The sequence below is a fragment of the Chroicocephalus ridibundus genome, chromosome 4 (assembly GCF_963924245.1).
Source record: "Chroicocephalus ridibundus chromosome 4, bChrRid1.1, whole genome shotgun sequence".
In the NCBI taxonomy this organism is placed as follows: Eukaryota; Metazoa; Chordata; class Aves; order Charadriiformes; family Laridae; genus Chroicocephalus; species Chroicocephalus ridibundus.
In genome coordinates this window covers 75,640,480-75,657,911 of record NC_086287.1, presented here as the reverse complement: position 1 = coordinate 75,657,911, position 17,432 = coordinate 75,640,480, and the positions used below count along the sequence as shown (strand labels likewise).

Here is a 17,432-nt window from a genome sequence, read left to right as displayed (position 1 = left end):
ACTGAGTTTGTAGACCTATTACATAAAGAAATTTAAGGTGAGTTTAGGGATTCTGGGAGCAACACTCGTAGATAGGCTGCTCTAAGTACCTGGCCCATAGGAGGGGACAACTCATTTTATCAAGCGAGCATTAAGGTTGTTCCACCCAGCTTTGAGAAGCTGGGAAGCAGGCAGTATTTCCAACAGAACTTTAATTTGGTCCTATGAAACGTTGCCAGAACAAAGACTGGAATTCAGACGGGTTTCCTGGTCACCTTAAATTCCCACGAAGTTTAACACCTCAATCTAATGAAGACAGGCTTCCTTTTTAGCCGCCCGCCGTACCTAGTGTGGCACAGCCACCCCTCCTCCCAGTGAGTGCCTCCGTATGCACATGGATTACTGACTGCAGCACTACAGATAAGTCTTGTCTGGAACAACACAGATGTTACTGTAAATGTAAAGAAAAGCAACAACAGATTTCATGCAGACTAGTTCAACTGTGTACTGTATAAATGCTTCACCTCATCAATTGCACCACATCGACATGCCCTGTGTGGCATGTAGTTTACCATTAGCCCAGCCAAGCTGGTCCCATACATCTACTAATACAATAAGGTCATTCAAAGTAAACTGAAAAAAAGGCATAAAAGCTGAGTCCTGGTGTGTGGTATAACAAATCGGTTTTCCAATTCCTTCTTTCTTCCTTCTGTTTTCCTTCTGCAGGAAGTGGAGGAGTTCAGCTTTATTACCCAGTTAGCAGGCTTGACAGACCACCTACCAGTAGCAATGCGTCTCATGGTGTCTACAGGAGAAGATGACCCTTAAAACTGACCAGCTTTGAGAGATTAGAAGAGGGAAACGTTAATGATATTAAGAAAATATCAGAGGAAAAGAACGAACTATTCTGGTGCCACGTTAGGAAAGATGACCAGACCTGACCCGGTCTACCCCAGAACATACCAACGATGGCAGATATACAAAGGGAAGAAATGGAAGGGTTGTGGCCAAAAGCCACTGTCACAAGTTGCTCAGGCAACAGGGCAGGCCTGTACTACAATGCTTTCACTGTGGACCGAACGGAACTAAGATGGAAGTCCTAATTCCTTCTGAACCAGTGCCATTCTTACTAAAACATGTTTTTATACTAATATATAGCACAATTTAGTTTGTAATTAGTCTGTGAGTTAGTGCTGCTAAATGGTTTTTTGCATCATTTCTTTGTATAACTAAGAAGCTAAAGCTTTTTTTCTTTTTTTCGCCTGTTAAAAGTTGTAGTAGCGTGCTTGCATCAGTAGCATGCGCCCGCACTGCATGCCACTCGGAGATAAAATAGTCAGTAAGATACCATGGGGAATATCAGAATGGAAGCGAGTTCAAAAATCAGATACCAGCCAAAGCAAGGCATTCTGGGACTGGCAAACCCTTCTGTCATTACAGATAGACCTTAAAACAAACAAACAAAACCTATTCAGTTTGCAGACCAATATCTTCCTGTCTGATTTAAGATTCAGAATGAAGACTTTAAGAACACAGTTCTACCCTTATTCCAGCTGTGTTCCCACTGAAATTATGAAGTGTTTTGTCTGAATAATGACTCCAGAACTGGGCCTTTAGCTTTCTAAGCGCAACTTATTCCCTTAAGAAGAAATATGGTTCCCCTGTAACGTCTTTTCTTTCTTTCCCATACGTGGGGCAGTTCTGAATTATGGTATGAGATGATATGTATGTTACAGTAGAGTGAATAGATTCCTGTAGTACCATTGGTAACACCAGAGCCAACATTCTGCCTTAGCTAGAAAGAGTAAGTGGGAAATAGCTTGTAAAATGCATGCTAGATATAGAGTTAAAATAAATGTAAGTGATATTTTGCGAGAAAAAGTGTAGAACAGTGTATGATTGATAAGGCAGGATAACCTAACAATTTTCCAAAGGAATCAGTACACTAAAAGGGAAAGTGTGGTGTGGCTAGCTACTAGAGAGTAGATCTGACCTATGTCTGTGAGACAATTCTCCATTTATTATGCACTCACAGACTGTAATAGGGGTCTTGCCGTCTAATGCATACGTTCTTTCCACTGCGGCTCTTTAAATGTGGGGCTCCCCTCTGCCATCTTATCCCCATGACCTGACCTACCCAGCCTCTCTAACCTTAAACAAAAATAATGAAAAGCTGAGAAGCAGGTCCATAATGAGACTTGACATCTTTTTAGGGATTTAAATTCAGAAGGGTTTGTGTTGTTGGGAGAACAATGAGACCCCTTGTGTTTTAAACGATACTTAGTTTCTTCTGCCTACTTCCTGTTCAATTTTAGTGTTACTTCCTCTTACATTACAAATTCCCTGTGTAGAAGAGTTAATCTAATACTTATACTTACTCCATTAAGTAAACTGTTTTAGTTATGCTGGCCACAAACTCCTGAAGACGTTCCTGTTTTGGTTTAGTTTATACCTGCTAGGAATCAGCTTGAGCTAAATCAGAATAGATTTAAATTAGAAACCCCAGTCTGCACAGCCTCTGGTACTAGCTTAATTAGCTGCAGTAAACAGAACTTTCAATTAAACCAGCCCGATTTTGCAAGTAGAGAAACTCATAAAAGTACTGGACTAACAGTATTTGCTAATTCCAAGTAGGTAGTAGGCCGCTTCTCACACTCTCCCATTGCACCTGGTCTAGACCCGTTTTATGCCTCATTTTCCAGTCCTGGCATCCCTTCAGCAGAGACTGCCTCTTAAAAGTGTACTGTGCCAAACCATGGGGTAGTCTGCAAGTGTCACCCATGGGGACTCAACAATGGAACCAGACTCAATTCCCCTTTTTGATAAAATTAGGAATTCAAGTTTACAGCATCAGAGACTTTAGCGTACTATCCCAGTGCACCACTAGTTTCCCACTTTGTATGTTTCTCTTTATACAGAGGGTGCACCTATGTGCAATGTGTTTTTCTGGTTTCTTATCTCTCCACCCAATGCAGAAAGACTTGTACCTGAAACAATGCTTTTAATCCTATTTTGTACCTTGCTTGTATTTTATTAACCTTTTTAAAAAAACCAAACGGTTATCAGTAGCAATTTGTGTGCTGTCCAGCAGCTATTTCTCAGTAGTAAGAGTAAATATAAGCTACAGTATTTTTAATAGCTTTCCTAACAATGTAAATTACAATTTGATATCAACTTCACTAAGTATCAATTGTAGGAGCTGAATTTGACACTGCGTAGGATATAATCATAAAACTACTGCCAAACAATGTTACATTTACAGTAAAACTAACATGGTCTAAATTACTTCTAAATTCGTTCTGTGGCTTCGTGCTGACTAAAAACCAGGCACTTTTGTCAACTTTTTGAGATACGTCGAGAAATATTTTTTCAAATTTGAAGTAAACTGTTTTAGATTTTGATGCTCTTAGTTTCTCGGTGATCAAGAAATGGATAGTTGTAAAATGTTCTCTTTAAACAATACACATACATTTAATCAGTCTAGGTAGTTCTTACTAATTTACTGTCTCAAGGATCTAACTTTGCAAGAGTGATGCTGGGAAGTACAGCATTGTGGCACCATTGTACAGATGCTCCTTGCTTTTTTGCATTGATCCTGTGCCTTCTGATACCTTGGTACGCTTGCAGGAGTCAGACAGCGTATGTACCAGTAACCTGTAACCAACAGGCTCTCCTTTGCAGCGGAGTAACATCCCGGAGGAAAATGAGTTTTCTCTACACCACTACTACCACAGTTCCATATACTATCTCACATAGATACTGGCAGGATATCAATTGTTACAAGCCTTAGACAGATAACATGTAGTAGAATATTTGCATTAAAAAAAGAAGGGCGGGGGGGGCAGGGAGGGTGGCAGAACATGCCCAGGAAATCAAACCCTGGATTGCATTTTCAGATGTCAATCTCACTTTGCTTAAGGATAGCATGACCAAATTTATTAGTAGGATGTTATTTATAAGAATTTGGAGTTAAGCTTACACTGCTTAAGCTTACACTACCCCACTTTGTATGGGAATTTCAGGTATCTTCAAGAAGTGGGTGATAATGCTATTCTTGGTTTAATAAGTGCCACTCAACAGGGATATTGTAGATGAAGTGTCATCTGTTTTTATAAAAGCTACATAACATCTTCTGGTTCTCATATTCAGTTCACATTTTACAACAGCACTTCTAGAACAAGTGAACAAAAGACACAAATGAGGACACCAAAACCTAAGAACTTCCAGAAGTTTCAAGGATGTCAGGTCCTTACAAACCTGGTACCTTTAGATCACTTCTAGAATACAACCTACAGAAAACAGTACGTAGCCTCTCAAGCACGTTCAGATCCAGTTAATCTGTGTGCTGTTTGTCTGAGGGTCTGTGGGATGTGTGATCCACCTGCTGTGCACCACAGCTCAGCCACCAAGGACTGGGGTAGCAACACCTAGTGTACAGTTCCATGCTATGTGGTGGTAAGACACTGGCCCAGGTTGCCCAGAGAAGCTGTGGCTGCCCCATCCCTGGAGGTGTTCAAGGCCAGGCCGGATGGGGCTTTGAGCAACCTGGTCTAGTGAGAGGTGTCCCTGCCCAGGGCAGGGGCTTGGAACTGGATGATCTTTAAGGTCTTTTCCAACCTAAATCATTCTGTAACTCTATATGAAAAAGTGCTTACTATAACTAATTCAAGTGGCGGACATTGTTTTATTCCATCACAAACTGGATGCTTAATAGAAGCTGTCTAAAGCAACCAAACAAACTCTACCACATGCTGGCTCTAGGTGTAGCCTGCTGTAGAGGAACCCTTGAGAAAGCTGTCTGGTACAACCAGTTTACCTATCTTGTACTAGTATTATGGCAAGGTTTTGTCCCAGAAGCACTCTCAGCTACTCTGGCTAGAACCTCATTCCTACTTGTTGGGTAAGACAGTAAGATTTAAGGAACAACTTACAATTCCAATAAGGTTTTTGGTTTTTTTAAATAGCCTTTGTTCGGTGGTCCAGATTAAGCAGATCTGACTGTCCCCAGTTTGGTCTCTGAGCTGCCCTGGGCTCACACAGCAGCACATAGTGTCAGCACATATCATCAGCTCAGAAATTAAGCATTTTTACTTCCTCCTGGCACTATAGGACGAGAACAGAAATACCATTCAAGCACTTTGGAAAACTCCCAATTTTATCATCCATTCCAATGAGGGTTAAATTGTTACCGAAAGTCTCATTTTTCCATACCATCTTGTTTTAAATATAATCTTGATGCTTTTAAAGACTTGTATTATTGCTGAGGTTTAGAAATCCTGTAAGAAGAATAACCTTTTTTATTTCAATGATTTTTCGGTATTGTATCCTTCTGGAACCTAATGTTTTTATATGGTAAGCACACACCTTCTGACATTTTGTTATAAATGTATTAAAAAAAATAAAAGTTTAAATATTTTCATTGGTTTCTTTGCCTGCAAGAAAACCACAATCTCAGACCTGATTAAAACAAGGTATTTTGAACAATAGGGAGGGGTTTTTGTCTTTTGTTGGTGCTGAAAGGAATAACTGGTTGATGCAAACAAGATAATAAAATTTCAAGGCTCAAATAATTCTGTGCAGTCCACTTTTTCTGGTTCTGTCATGTGGAGTCTGGCAGCACTAACAGAAACCCGACTCTTTAAGATGCAGTTCAGTGGGTGGGTCAAGTATGGTCTTACTATGCTATGCCTGTTCTCTTGAATCTGCAGAACATAAAGGGTGAAAGAAATGAGTGCTTTTAACTTGGCCCCTCTCCCTTCGCCTCTATGGCTCAGACATCCCCCTGCACAGACACAGCCCCCTCAGTTTTCAAGGTGTGCAACCTTCATGCAAGCATTCACAGTGCCTGCTGCAGGCTGCAAACCTGAGCCCCACGTCTTGCACAAGTCCACGCTTTAAGTACGAGGGCGTCCACTCCACATTGCATTCTGCTAGCATTTAATATAAGACCACTTCACAACAACAATTTATTATTATGCAGTTGTACTTCTTGACCTCTCAACAGTTACCTAGTCCCTGAACTAATGGAGAGCAGGTTTTTATCTTTATACTGTTCAGCCAAACAAAACAAACCCTATGTACATATGTCCTTAAGAAATGCAGTGACTTAACAAAACCTGTGAGCTGCGATTCCACAAATGCCTGGCAGAATGACTCACACGGAGTTCAGGATGCAATTATCGTAAGAACTGCTCCATTCCACAACAGTTTTAAGATTCTGGATGATGCAGTACAACCAACCAAAGGGGTTTCCAGTGCTGCTACAACATTGCATGCTACAGTGCCTGCACAGGCAGCCTCCAAACACTTCGGTATTTGAAAGCAGCGATGTGGGAGTTCAAAACCTGAAATCACACAATAGCAGTATATTCCAAATGGATCCCTCTGCAAAGAACGGAAAGAGATGAGCATGATGAGGGGAAGATGATGTCTTTCCATATCAAATGTAATTAAGTACCTTTGTTCTCATTAAAGAGGTTCATGAACTTCTAAATTAGCAGAAGACTGTCAGCTTGAATGCCCTGGCCCTGCTGCAATTTGTGTAACATCCTCACTACCTTTTTGGCTATAACTAGGTGTAATTGTTACCTTCTCTGTGTTTGGCTGCAACAGGCTCTTAAATACCTTTCAAACGTCAATCCAGAATTTTAAATATTCAGCAAAATCCAGCTAGACCTTTCTCTGCAATTAAAAACTTCTGAAGTCAACTGCCACACTGTCACCAGCTTCAGCAAAGCCAATATTGAATATTTTATATTGCTTAGTAAGGACCTTCAGGATACCAAGGAACAAAAGGCAATTACAAGGTCTGCAAGACACCAATGGAAAAAAAAAAATCCTCAGCCTAGTATGGTGCCAAGCACTATGCTAAATATATTTCTAATGAAAGGTGTATCACACAAGTCAAACTAATTCTCAGTACGCAGCCTGGTCTATTATCTCAGCCCCAAAATAAGACTGTTGTGAAATGGGTATTTAAACTCTATTTTTCTGTTACTCCTTGGTTACATATAATTTCTCTTTTCCCTATTTGCCGAGAAAGCTATTTATAGCGACAGCAAACTCAGACTTTTAACAAAACGTTTCTTGTATCCCACAATAAGCACATAAGAAGGACTTCATGCTGTAGCTACTTCATTAATTGTTAGATTGGTGTTCTTGGAACTCTGTGGCACATATGAACTAACAGTGCTCTTACCCGCAGCTGACCCTGAACATCCTTCCACGCCACAGCAAAATCCTCAGCATCACTGTTCTGCAGCTGGGTGTTCTAATGCTAGAGCAAATTAGAAGCTGTAAACATAGCACTGATTACACACCACCAGAAAGAAACAGAGTCTGGTTAAATGCTGGGCAGTGGCTCTGTACCCAGTATAAGAGGTCCTTGTCCAGGCCTGGATTCCCAGGGGCTGACAATTAGAAGGAGGTTTCTGACCACAATACCAGACAAGTTCAAAAACAGCTTCCAAATGACCACAATGGAACGCAAAATAAACATGCATTCCTCTCTGAAACCCCACTGCTTTTAAAACAGTTTGATGTATTTTTAAAGAGAAATTATATGCACGAGTCCTACTACAAGAAGGGACTACAGAGAGCAACACAGAAGATCCCACTCAGTCCTATGTCTGGTTTGAGGACAAGCGAAAAGTACAGAATTTCTTTTGCCTCTGGGTAATGATTATTTACAAGTGCAAGCATAATTATCTGTCTGGGACCTCCAGTTTATTCTTTTAAAAAATAATTTATATTTTTATTCACATTTTAAACATGGGCAGAACTGTCACAAGCAGAAACTCTTCAATTATGAATAGCTCTCTGTCGAGGCCCTACATAAGACGACTGTGCTTAAAGCTCCCATCCAGCATGGGGACGGCAGAGGGCAATAGAAAAAAATAGGAATGGAAGGAGGAGATACTCAATCCGCAGACATACTATAAAGATACAAAAGCATCTAAAAAGGAAAAAAAACCCAAAATCGGCAACAAAAGAAAAAACATTAAGAAACACAAAATGGCCCTTCATTATTTGGGAGGCATTCCACAGTATGTACATTGCTTACTAATTTTGTTTCTGAGAAGCATGACTACACCTTGCCTTTTCTTTTCGAGATGCTTTTATTAAATCTTATTTTAAATATAATTATTTGATTAGCTGTTGCCCAGCCACCGCAGGGAATGCAAATACAGAGTGTCTCAAAAAGAGAGTCACAGCTCTCAGCTTTTAAGGGGAGCTAAAGAATGGAGCAGTGTATCTAGTTCCCAGCTAGAGGCAGAGACACAAGTGGAATATTCTCCTTGTAAGCAAAGGGATACAGGCAGCAGCGTCCAAGAAAGCCGCAGGAAGCTGGCACTGTATATATGTCATTGCATCGATCTGAACAGATGATCTCCTGTGAGAAAATACCTTTATTTATTCAGGCAGACTGCACAGCATAGCCGACTGGCACCGTGTCAAATACAAAAATGGCAGCATTCTAAATGGGGACACGTTCTGCCATCGAGGGAGGCTTCAAAGAAAGAGAACGGGCTAAACAGCACTTAAAAGGCCCGCGTTGCATCTTTACCAAAAAACCCTGACACTAACCTGGTTTAGAAAGAACCACTTAGATGATCTTAGATGCTCGTGCCCCTTTTGGAATGGAAATACCACTTATACCTCTATCCTGCTGTTTCATTCATATCATCTATAAACATCAAACAAAACCCATAGCCTGGCAGTGCAGGCATTGCACATGGATACACTAAGAGACTGGCCTTGAAGAGCTTCCTGTCTGTGACAAGCACAAAAGAAAACACACAGAAATTAAATGCTTCGTCAGTATATACCCATGAAACCTATGGAACCAAGTGCCTTGCTACAACAGACTTAAAGCCTATTTTGTATTGAAATATGAAGACATAGTCTTTCCTAGATTTTTCTCCGCCTTCTTCCCTTTTTGGAGACTTTTTTGATGTGTATCGCAGAGCACATACCAAGATAATGCAAGGAAATGTGAAAATGTAACATTTAACATGGAAGTTGACCTTACGGTTCTGCTGTGCAACATAGAGAGAACTGCTGGTTTTTGTTAAGCATTAGTCAGCGTTATGCAAAAAGAGAACGGTGGTGGGGTATGTGTGGAAAATTTAAAACCCTGAAATCTACAAAAAATGTGTTTAATGCACGAAGGAAAAGAGATGCAACTTCCCTAGCAGTTTCACACAAAACAGAAAGACATTAAGCCATGATAATGCAATATACCAGCACAGTTTTCAGCACAAGACCATAACATATCAACACCAAGATCTTTGTCCTTTGGCATGCTAGGCCTAGAGATTCAGGATTAGTGCTCTTCAATGAGCAACAGGCTGCACAAGATAATTTTCTTGTAATCTTACCACACTTTCCCCATGCCTCATCAGTGTCTTCAGATAGTTTTGGTTTTATGCTTCAGTTCCAGATGCATAAACCTTAGATGAAACATTTTTGTAGGCAGAAACACCTTTTGCTGAAGAGAAACACGAATGCCTGCCCAATTCTGAGACACTTCCTGGCTTGCTTTTCTGTTAGCCTCTGACACCTCTGCTTTGCTCTAAGGATAGACAGCCTGGTCAACAGGGAACAATGGAAGAGACGGCCATTGATTTTAAACAAGGCTAAGGCTTAATGAGGATGCCAGCACAGTCGTTTAAGGGATCATTACTTAAACTCTCTGAACTAAATGAAACTGCTAGATTTGGAGTCCAAAGACCATGTTAATCACTAAGATGAGGACACACTACCAGAGAGAGACACATAGTAGCAGAAATGTATATATAGGCAGCTGAGGCTGATATGTGTCACTTAACACAGCTGAAACAGTTACTTGTTTTTAAAATTAGGGGGGGAACGTTTTAAAACGAACCAGGGATGACTAGACTTAAACATAAAACGCATTTTACTGCATTGAGTTTTGGGCCCCTCACTACAAGAAGGACATTGAGGTGTTGGAGTGTGTCCAGAGAAGGGCTACAAAGCTGGTGAGGGGTCTGGAGCACAAACCTTATGAGGAACGACTGAGGGAGCTGGGGTTGTTCAGCCTGGAGAAGAGGAGGCTGAGGGGAGACCTTATCACCCTCTACAACTACCTGAAAGGAGGGTGTAGAGGGATGGGAGCTGACCTCTTCTCCCTAGTGACAAGTGATAGGACAAGAGGAAACGGGTTCAAGTTATGTCAGGGGAGGTTTAGATTGGATATTAGGAAACATTTTTTCACTGAAAGGGTTATTAAACATTGGAATAGGCTGCCCAGGGAGGTGGTGGATTCACCATCCCTGGAGGTGTTTAAAAAAAGGGTAGATGGGGCACTTAGGGACATGGTTTAGAAGTGTTTTTTGTCAGGGTAGGTTAATGGTTGGACTCGATGATCTTAAAGGTCCCTTCCAACCTCAGCGATTCTATGATTCTATGATAAAGAACACTCCCCTGAGTTTTCAGCCTTACATGCATAGATTCTATGATTCTAATTCTATGATTACAACAGAATTAACACTAAGTTTAAATGAAAAAATGGGCTTCGCAACCTTTTATCCCCCATTGCCCTCTCCCTTCTTCCCCCTCGGGCAAGGAAAGCTCATAAAGTTAATAAATGCTAGCCATAACACAGTATCTTAAAGTGAGGCAACACCCACAAAACACCCTTACATACTGTTTGCCTTTTTGTCAGTCAACGTGACTTGAAAAATAGCTGTTTAGACTTATTTTATTATTTGTAAATGCATATCTAGAAAAAATAAAGTTCTACAGCAAATCAGACTTAAAGCAACTAAATTTCAGCAATACTTAAAACAAAACAAACAAACAGGCAACCCCCCCCAAAAAAGATTAAGTCTTTTATACTACAGAAAGAGGCTAAGTGTGTTCAAAAGTTTTTTTTCTCTTCATAAAGCTTTCCTCTGAAAGGGCCATAGGACAGAGGCTCCACTCACAAGAAAGAGGCTATGATGGAGAACTCTCAAACAACAACAAAGAAGCAATAAGGAGACCCTAAGCGTTACTGCTGTTTTAAAACACCAGGGGCACGAACATTCAATACTAAAGCCGCTGTCTTGGTCCTTAGCTTACTCACTACTTGGTACAGCGTCCCAGCACGCCAGGATACACACGTGGCAAAAGAGCAGGCAAAATTATATGGTATGAATATTCTTTTTGTACCTTTTCATTACCCGTGTGTGCACTTAGTTTCCTCAATCTGAAAGTCACATAGACACACTCAACACATGAGCTTTTGTTTCTTAAGTCCCACCATTACTTCTAAAACGAAGGCCTCTAAGTGAGGCAGTCTGTTCCCTCGTGCAAACTTGCGGACCGGAAGCAGGTACTGACACAACTTATTTGATGTAGAAAACAACCAGGCTGGCTGGGAGGAGCAGACCCGCCGTGGCAGCAAAGTTAGCCACAGCCCGCTGGGCAGGGCCACCGCGGCGAGACGGGCGAGGGCCTGCGCCGCCCTGACTGGAAACCGCCCCAGAGCTCGACGTCCAGGGCCGCCCGCCGCGGCGCAAAGGGCTTGGCCGGCTTCGGAGTCCCTCCCGCCAGCCCCGGAGCCCAACGCCTCCCCCGCCCGGCTTACAGCTGACTTCCCGCGGCGCAGAGGCGGGCCCGCTGCTCCTCCTCAGCGACGCGCGGGGAACGCTGGGGGTGTGAGGAGAACATGTCCGCCCCCTCCCCTCAGGCGGCGGGAGGCCAAAATGGCGCCCGTCCGGGCTAAGAAGGGGGCTCGGCCAATCAGGAGCGGGGCCGACGCGCTCCCGAGGGAAGGGGGCGCGGGGAGGTGGCCGCGGCGGGACGGCACCGGGAGGAGGAGGAAGAGGCGCTGCCGGACTGCTGCGGCATCCCCGGCAATCGGCCACCCGGTTGCCTCTCCCTCACACCTTTGGAGGCTCCAGGGGAGTCAGATCAAATTAAGGAAGAAATTGTCTGCTGTGAGGGTGGTGAGCCCCTGGCCCAGGTTGCCCAGAGAAGCTGTGGCTGCCCCATCCCTGGAGGGGTTCAAGGCCAGGCTGGACGGGGCTTGGAGCAACGTGGGCTGGTGGGAGGTGTCCCTGCCCAGGGCAGGGGGTGGCACTGGGTGGGCTTCAAGGTCCCTTCCAACCCAAACCATTCTATGAATCTGTGATTAATTAATTCTGGATGCAGTCATGGCGCTCTCCACCTTCGTGAGAGCTGCGCTTATCAGCCCTTCACTGTAAATGATTTTGCAGCTGCCTGGGAGGTAGGCATGAGATTATGTGTGTCGACCTACAGTACAGTCACTTCAACCGTTCCTCGAAATGCTGCAGTTGAAAAGAAATATGACATTTCCAAGTGCTGCAGTGAAGGCTGTTTGTCTCTCCCTCCCACCCCCTTCATCACTGCAACTTGATTTATTTGCCAATTGTCAGGGTTGTGAATAATTGCTTTCTTAGATACTCTAACATGAAGCAAGCAGCCGCTTTATGGGAATACAGACACAGCAGGATCCATCAGCCTTGAGAAGCAGGAGTCCACTCGGCAAACGGCAGCGCCCGCTCTTTCTTCCAGACCAACATCTCGCCTGGAGTGTGATTGGCATAGCCAGAAAGAGCAGAGGCTGTGGAAAATACCAGGAGAGAGAGACAACAATTACACAGCTGCACTTAAGCAAAACCCCAAGGAAGAAGAGGAGGTTCCATGATCAGTCCCTAAGATATCCTGGGATGGCGTCCCCACCCCTGCACCATCAGACCTGCAACTGGCAGGCTTTCCCTCTGCGTACAGGGAGATCATCAGCTCTCATTCTTTCATTAGTTCCCTTGTCCACATGAGAGGCATCTTTAGGGCTCTCAAATCTGAGACAGAATCCTTCTAGGGGGGAAAAAAAAAAGTTTAAAAAAAAAAAAAGTGGGTCATCTTCATGACAGCCTTTCAAAACAAAACCAAAGCCCTATAGCCATGTAAGTGCATATACTATCTATACATTAAAAGCATAATTTTTATATAATATATACATTCTATATATATATATATGAAAAACCCGATTGTTTTTATTACTGAAGTATCCAAGGATTTGCTGCCTCTAAGCCTTTATCTGCTGTATCTCGGTCAAACCTCCTAAGGCTGCGTTTGAAATCACACTGCGCTAAGAAAACAAATGATTAAAGCAGAGCAAGGGAGCCAGGGGATTAGTTTATTCTGCATGGCCTTGAGCAAGTCATTTTTAGCTCTGAGGCCCTAATCTTATAGTGAGCCTGGGGCAGATGAAACACTTGAACACCCACACAAAGCACACTTAGTTTTTCCTCATCTGAAAAATGGGGATATCAACACACACCTCTCTCCGAGAAGCATCTGGATCATTAATCTGCACTAAATGCTTGGAAATGTGAAGTTTTAAAATTATTAAGTACCAAACCAAACTAACATTTTGCAATGCCATCGGAGTCAATAAGGCAGAATGAAAACACAAGCACCCATTGTATTCGGCTCACAATCGTCACTGGAAAAAATCTAACACTCGGAAGCCGTAATAGTCTCTTGCCCTTCTAACAACCCACTGTAACTACAAATAGAATACAAAAGATGAGTGACTAAATGAATTAGTCTTGAACTGCATCCTCGATCTTGTTAAATGCAGGAAGCCTACACAGAGCAGTTTCAAAGGGACTAATGAAGGAGAAAGGCAAGCTCTGGGATCTTAGTCCTCCAACTGCCCAGCCTTCACGCAAAAGGCCCCCGGTTTTGCAAATAAAGGAACAAATCTTGCAGCTGCTGCCACCACTTAGAAAACAACCTTTAAATGAAATGCAAGACTTGTCCGTCATTAGGGCCATGACAATTTCACTGTCCTAGAAGTATTATTTATTCAGTGTATTTAGCACAAGACACTTTGTTGCCCACCTGTTTTTTTATGATAGGTGCATGTATTAGCCTTATGAGCAGTTATCACTTTTTGTAATAGTTTTCTGTTTCAGTGCATGTATGTATGGTGTATCTCATAACATCACAAGCATTTTATTTGCTCGTAAGATGAGACAGCTGCATTGCAAGTCCTTATTAGAAGTAAATATGATCTGAAAAACGCACTAGAAATTTAAAAGTGGATTCGCGGCACCCTCTTGTGGATTTGTGCTGTGATAAATACCAAGTATTAGTAAAATTTCCGTTAGAATTCAGAGCTACAGAAAAGTTATTATTTTTGCAGCAAAACTATAACAGGGAAGTTAAATGTGAATGGCCAAACTTTGTAGTTGATGTTTATTTTTAATACCTGACTAAAACCCCAGTCTTTAATGCAAGTATCTCTTGTGCCGCATTAAAAAAATCTGTCAGTTACACATTGGCTCTCATACAATATATGAACTGTAATACTATTAGTTGAGTGGTGGCAGGGGACCTTGTTGTTATTAAAACATGCACCTATGCCTTGCAGGCCTAGTCAGGATCAAAGCTGTTGTCATTTAGAAAAAAAACTGCCTGCGGTGGCCACACAGAATAAGTTCCTTCCAAGAGAAAAGAGGATTCTTGCTCTGCTTATTAAGATGCCAGTAGCCAGAAGCTCTTCCAAGTCGGCACATCATGGCAATGCTTCTGTCAGCTCTGGGAACACAGTGGAGTCTGAATGCTGCTACTGGCTAGATGCGTTTTTCTGATACAGTGGCATTCCTCCCCCATGTGTATGCCTGCAGTAAAATGCCCTGTGGAAGAGGACAGAGACAGAAGTACTTTTTTGTTTTGTTTTTGCATACGTATATAAGGAATGGCCAGTATCCCCATATAAGCAGCTGTTTTCCACACAATTTACAGATCACACTAGGTTTTCAAGTCCAACCCGAAGAATTCACAGAAGCCAAGGAACACTGATACATACACTAAATACTCCTAATTACACATGAAGAAGTCTTTCTCCAAGTTACCCAGATTCGTATCAACACAGCTATGTTCTATATGCATCAAATTTAATGAGTGGTGTGACTTCTGTGAAAACATTCAAACCACACATGCAGTAAGGATTTGCTTCAACGTAACAGCTTCCAGCATGTTTTAACCAAATCCTCAAAGCACTTTCAGTCCCTGTCTAAATACATAAGCATAACCAGCAAGCATCAGTAATGTTGATCATGCTCAGTGTGAATTAAAACATGCACAAGGTTTCCTGAGCACATCCGTCAGATTTTGTTCCTCTAAGAAACCCACAGGTGCTAAAATACGCTCAGCATTCCAGACTTTTTATTTTTTTGGACAGCAATGATACAACTACCACTCCAGGTATACTGAAATTTAAGATGTTCTTCCTCACATGCAGATAATATGATTCATATTAACTGCAGTTCAGTTCTGGAAGCACAGTTTTGCAGCTATGCCAGCTACTCCATCTAGCCTATGCCCTTCACTTTCACTACACCCACCTCTGAGAATATCAGTAGTCCCAAGTCTCTGAATACCAAAAGGGTTTAAAAGGGATACCTCTCAGTCACCATGCCTAGTATCTACCACAGTGTCCACACAGCTTCAACATATATAACACTGTTAACAAAATACAAATTCCCATCAACGTGGATTTCTTCCCTTTGGCATTTTAGCAAATTTATCCTGTTTATTTTTTCTTAGGAAGTACAATTCAGGCACATATATATACACAGATATCTCTGAGAAAGTTAACACTAGACATTAAAATACTGTAAATTCAGTTGTGGTTTTGTTCTATCTTACTTTTAGTTTTTAAACATATAAATTCTAATATATTGTTTTCTAATAGTTCTGCGTTCCCTTTGGAACACTGCATGATTCTGTTATATCCAGAATCACTTGAGCAGTTAAATGCAAAGCACCTTCAGAAGCTCTTCCTACTGCAGAAGAACAGCAGCTCATCCTTTCTGTGTCAGGCCTTGAGCAAACACAGGAGGCAGCATCTAAGTTTTTTCTGCTGTAGCTGTGAAATGCAAGCCTTGCAAGCCTTATGCATTCAGACTTGCACAACTGCCTCTGTACCTTTTTTTTTTTTTTTAAAGATATAAAGCACCCAGCCTTTACCATTTAAAAGGTTTGGCCGTATTATTGTTTCCTTGTTCCCTTTACCATCGCACAGCTTATGTTCCCAATATGTAACAGATTTGTGCCACCATACTTTCTGTGGGCTAGCATCAGTGTATCAAAATTAGAAACAATTATTTAATGAAGAGCAACCTATCTATTCCACCAAAGTTTGTAAGAAATGAGAGTCTGAAGTTAAACATCTTATAAGTACAGTTTTGAAAAGTAAAATCTACAGATCTCAGCAGGAGCTGACGGGTTCCTCTTCTAGGGAAAAACATCTGTTGTGTTTCATTGTTTCCTTACGTCTATTAAGACCTTGGTCAGAAAAATAGTTCTGAAAAATTTAGGAATATTTCAGATGACTTCCAGGTCTATAAATATGATCACGCTCTTAGGAAGAAAAATAGGAAAAATCCCTACTCACCAGAATTATATATCATGGTGACCAGGAAAGTAAAGCAGAGTAGGCTCCTGCTCACTCGTGGCTTCTTTATGGCATTCCTTTCACTTTGCTGAGTTGCTGCTCAGAGGAAATAGCAGTAGCTTTGGTAAGCGGAGTTATCCCTGCTGACATATCCCTGCTGGCTGACATAATTTAGGACAGGCAGTACATTGATTTTCTATTTCCCTTAATAGGTCACACATACAAAATGGATACACCAATTGATTGTTCATCTAAAGCAGAATTAATTGCAGACGCTACATACACTACAGTTTCTGCCAACATGATTTCAAATGCAACTAAGAAAACCTCAGTTGTGGATATGTATATATTGTTCTGCAATAGCCCAATTTAGCTAAACTGGCAGATATTACTTAGACCTCTAACAGAATGAGTATAAGGTCACATTTTTGATCATATAATGCATATTAAATATCTCCTACAGGTTTACTAGTTTTTCAGACTATGGCTCTTTTTCTTTTGTTTCTGGTCAGACTACCCATTTTAAATTTGTCTTTTCCAATTAACCTGAATATGTACATTTTCTAATTTCCAGTTACGCCTTTCCAGACTTTGGTCACTATTCGGGAAACGTCTCTTCAGAAATGCAGCAGCTCAGACTCCGGCAGAACGTCACTGCATCATACTTTAATTCACTGACCATTTCAGTTTAATACTAGCCACAACTTAACACAAGTCTGCAAGCAGCTAAACTGTTTTGTTCTCCTATTAAGTTTACTAATATACATAGGTAGCTTGACTTGGGATTTCTTATTGTGCACTCTGAAGATTATTTCCCATTTTAGAGTGACAAGAGCAAAGCCTAGAAATAGATGAGCTTAACTCACTTTTACCTGCTGCTGGTGTAAGGTTTACTGTTGTCATTCACTGATATGCCATGCAATAACCAGCAAGTCAACTGTTTCACAGCCACATAACATTATTCAAACCCCCAAAATACCAGTGTTTCACACTGAAATAGATGATAACAAGTATG

General features: G+C 41.6%; 1 protein-coding gene across 2 annotated transcripts in view; it reads left to right on the top strand.

Moving 5' to 3' along the window:
- Positions 1–5,533, top strand: part of SMPD3 (sphingomyelin phosphodiesterase 3) — a 119,347-nt gene extending 113,814 nt beyond the window's left edge. For both annotated transcript variants that reach the window (XM_063334267.1, XM_063334268.1), the window contains exon 8: positions 706–5,533. In XM_063334267.1, the coding sequence (XP_063190337.1) occupies positions 706–807 (102 nt within the window). In that variant the 3' untranslated portion in view covers positions 808–5,533. The remainder of the gene's footprint in view (positions 1–705) is intronic.
- Positions 5,534–17,432: the final 11,899 nt, after the last annotated feature.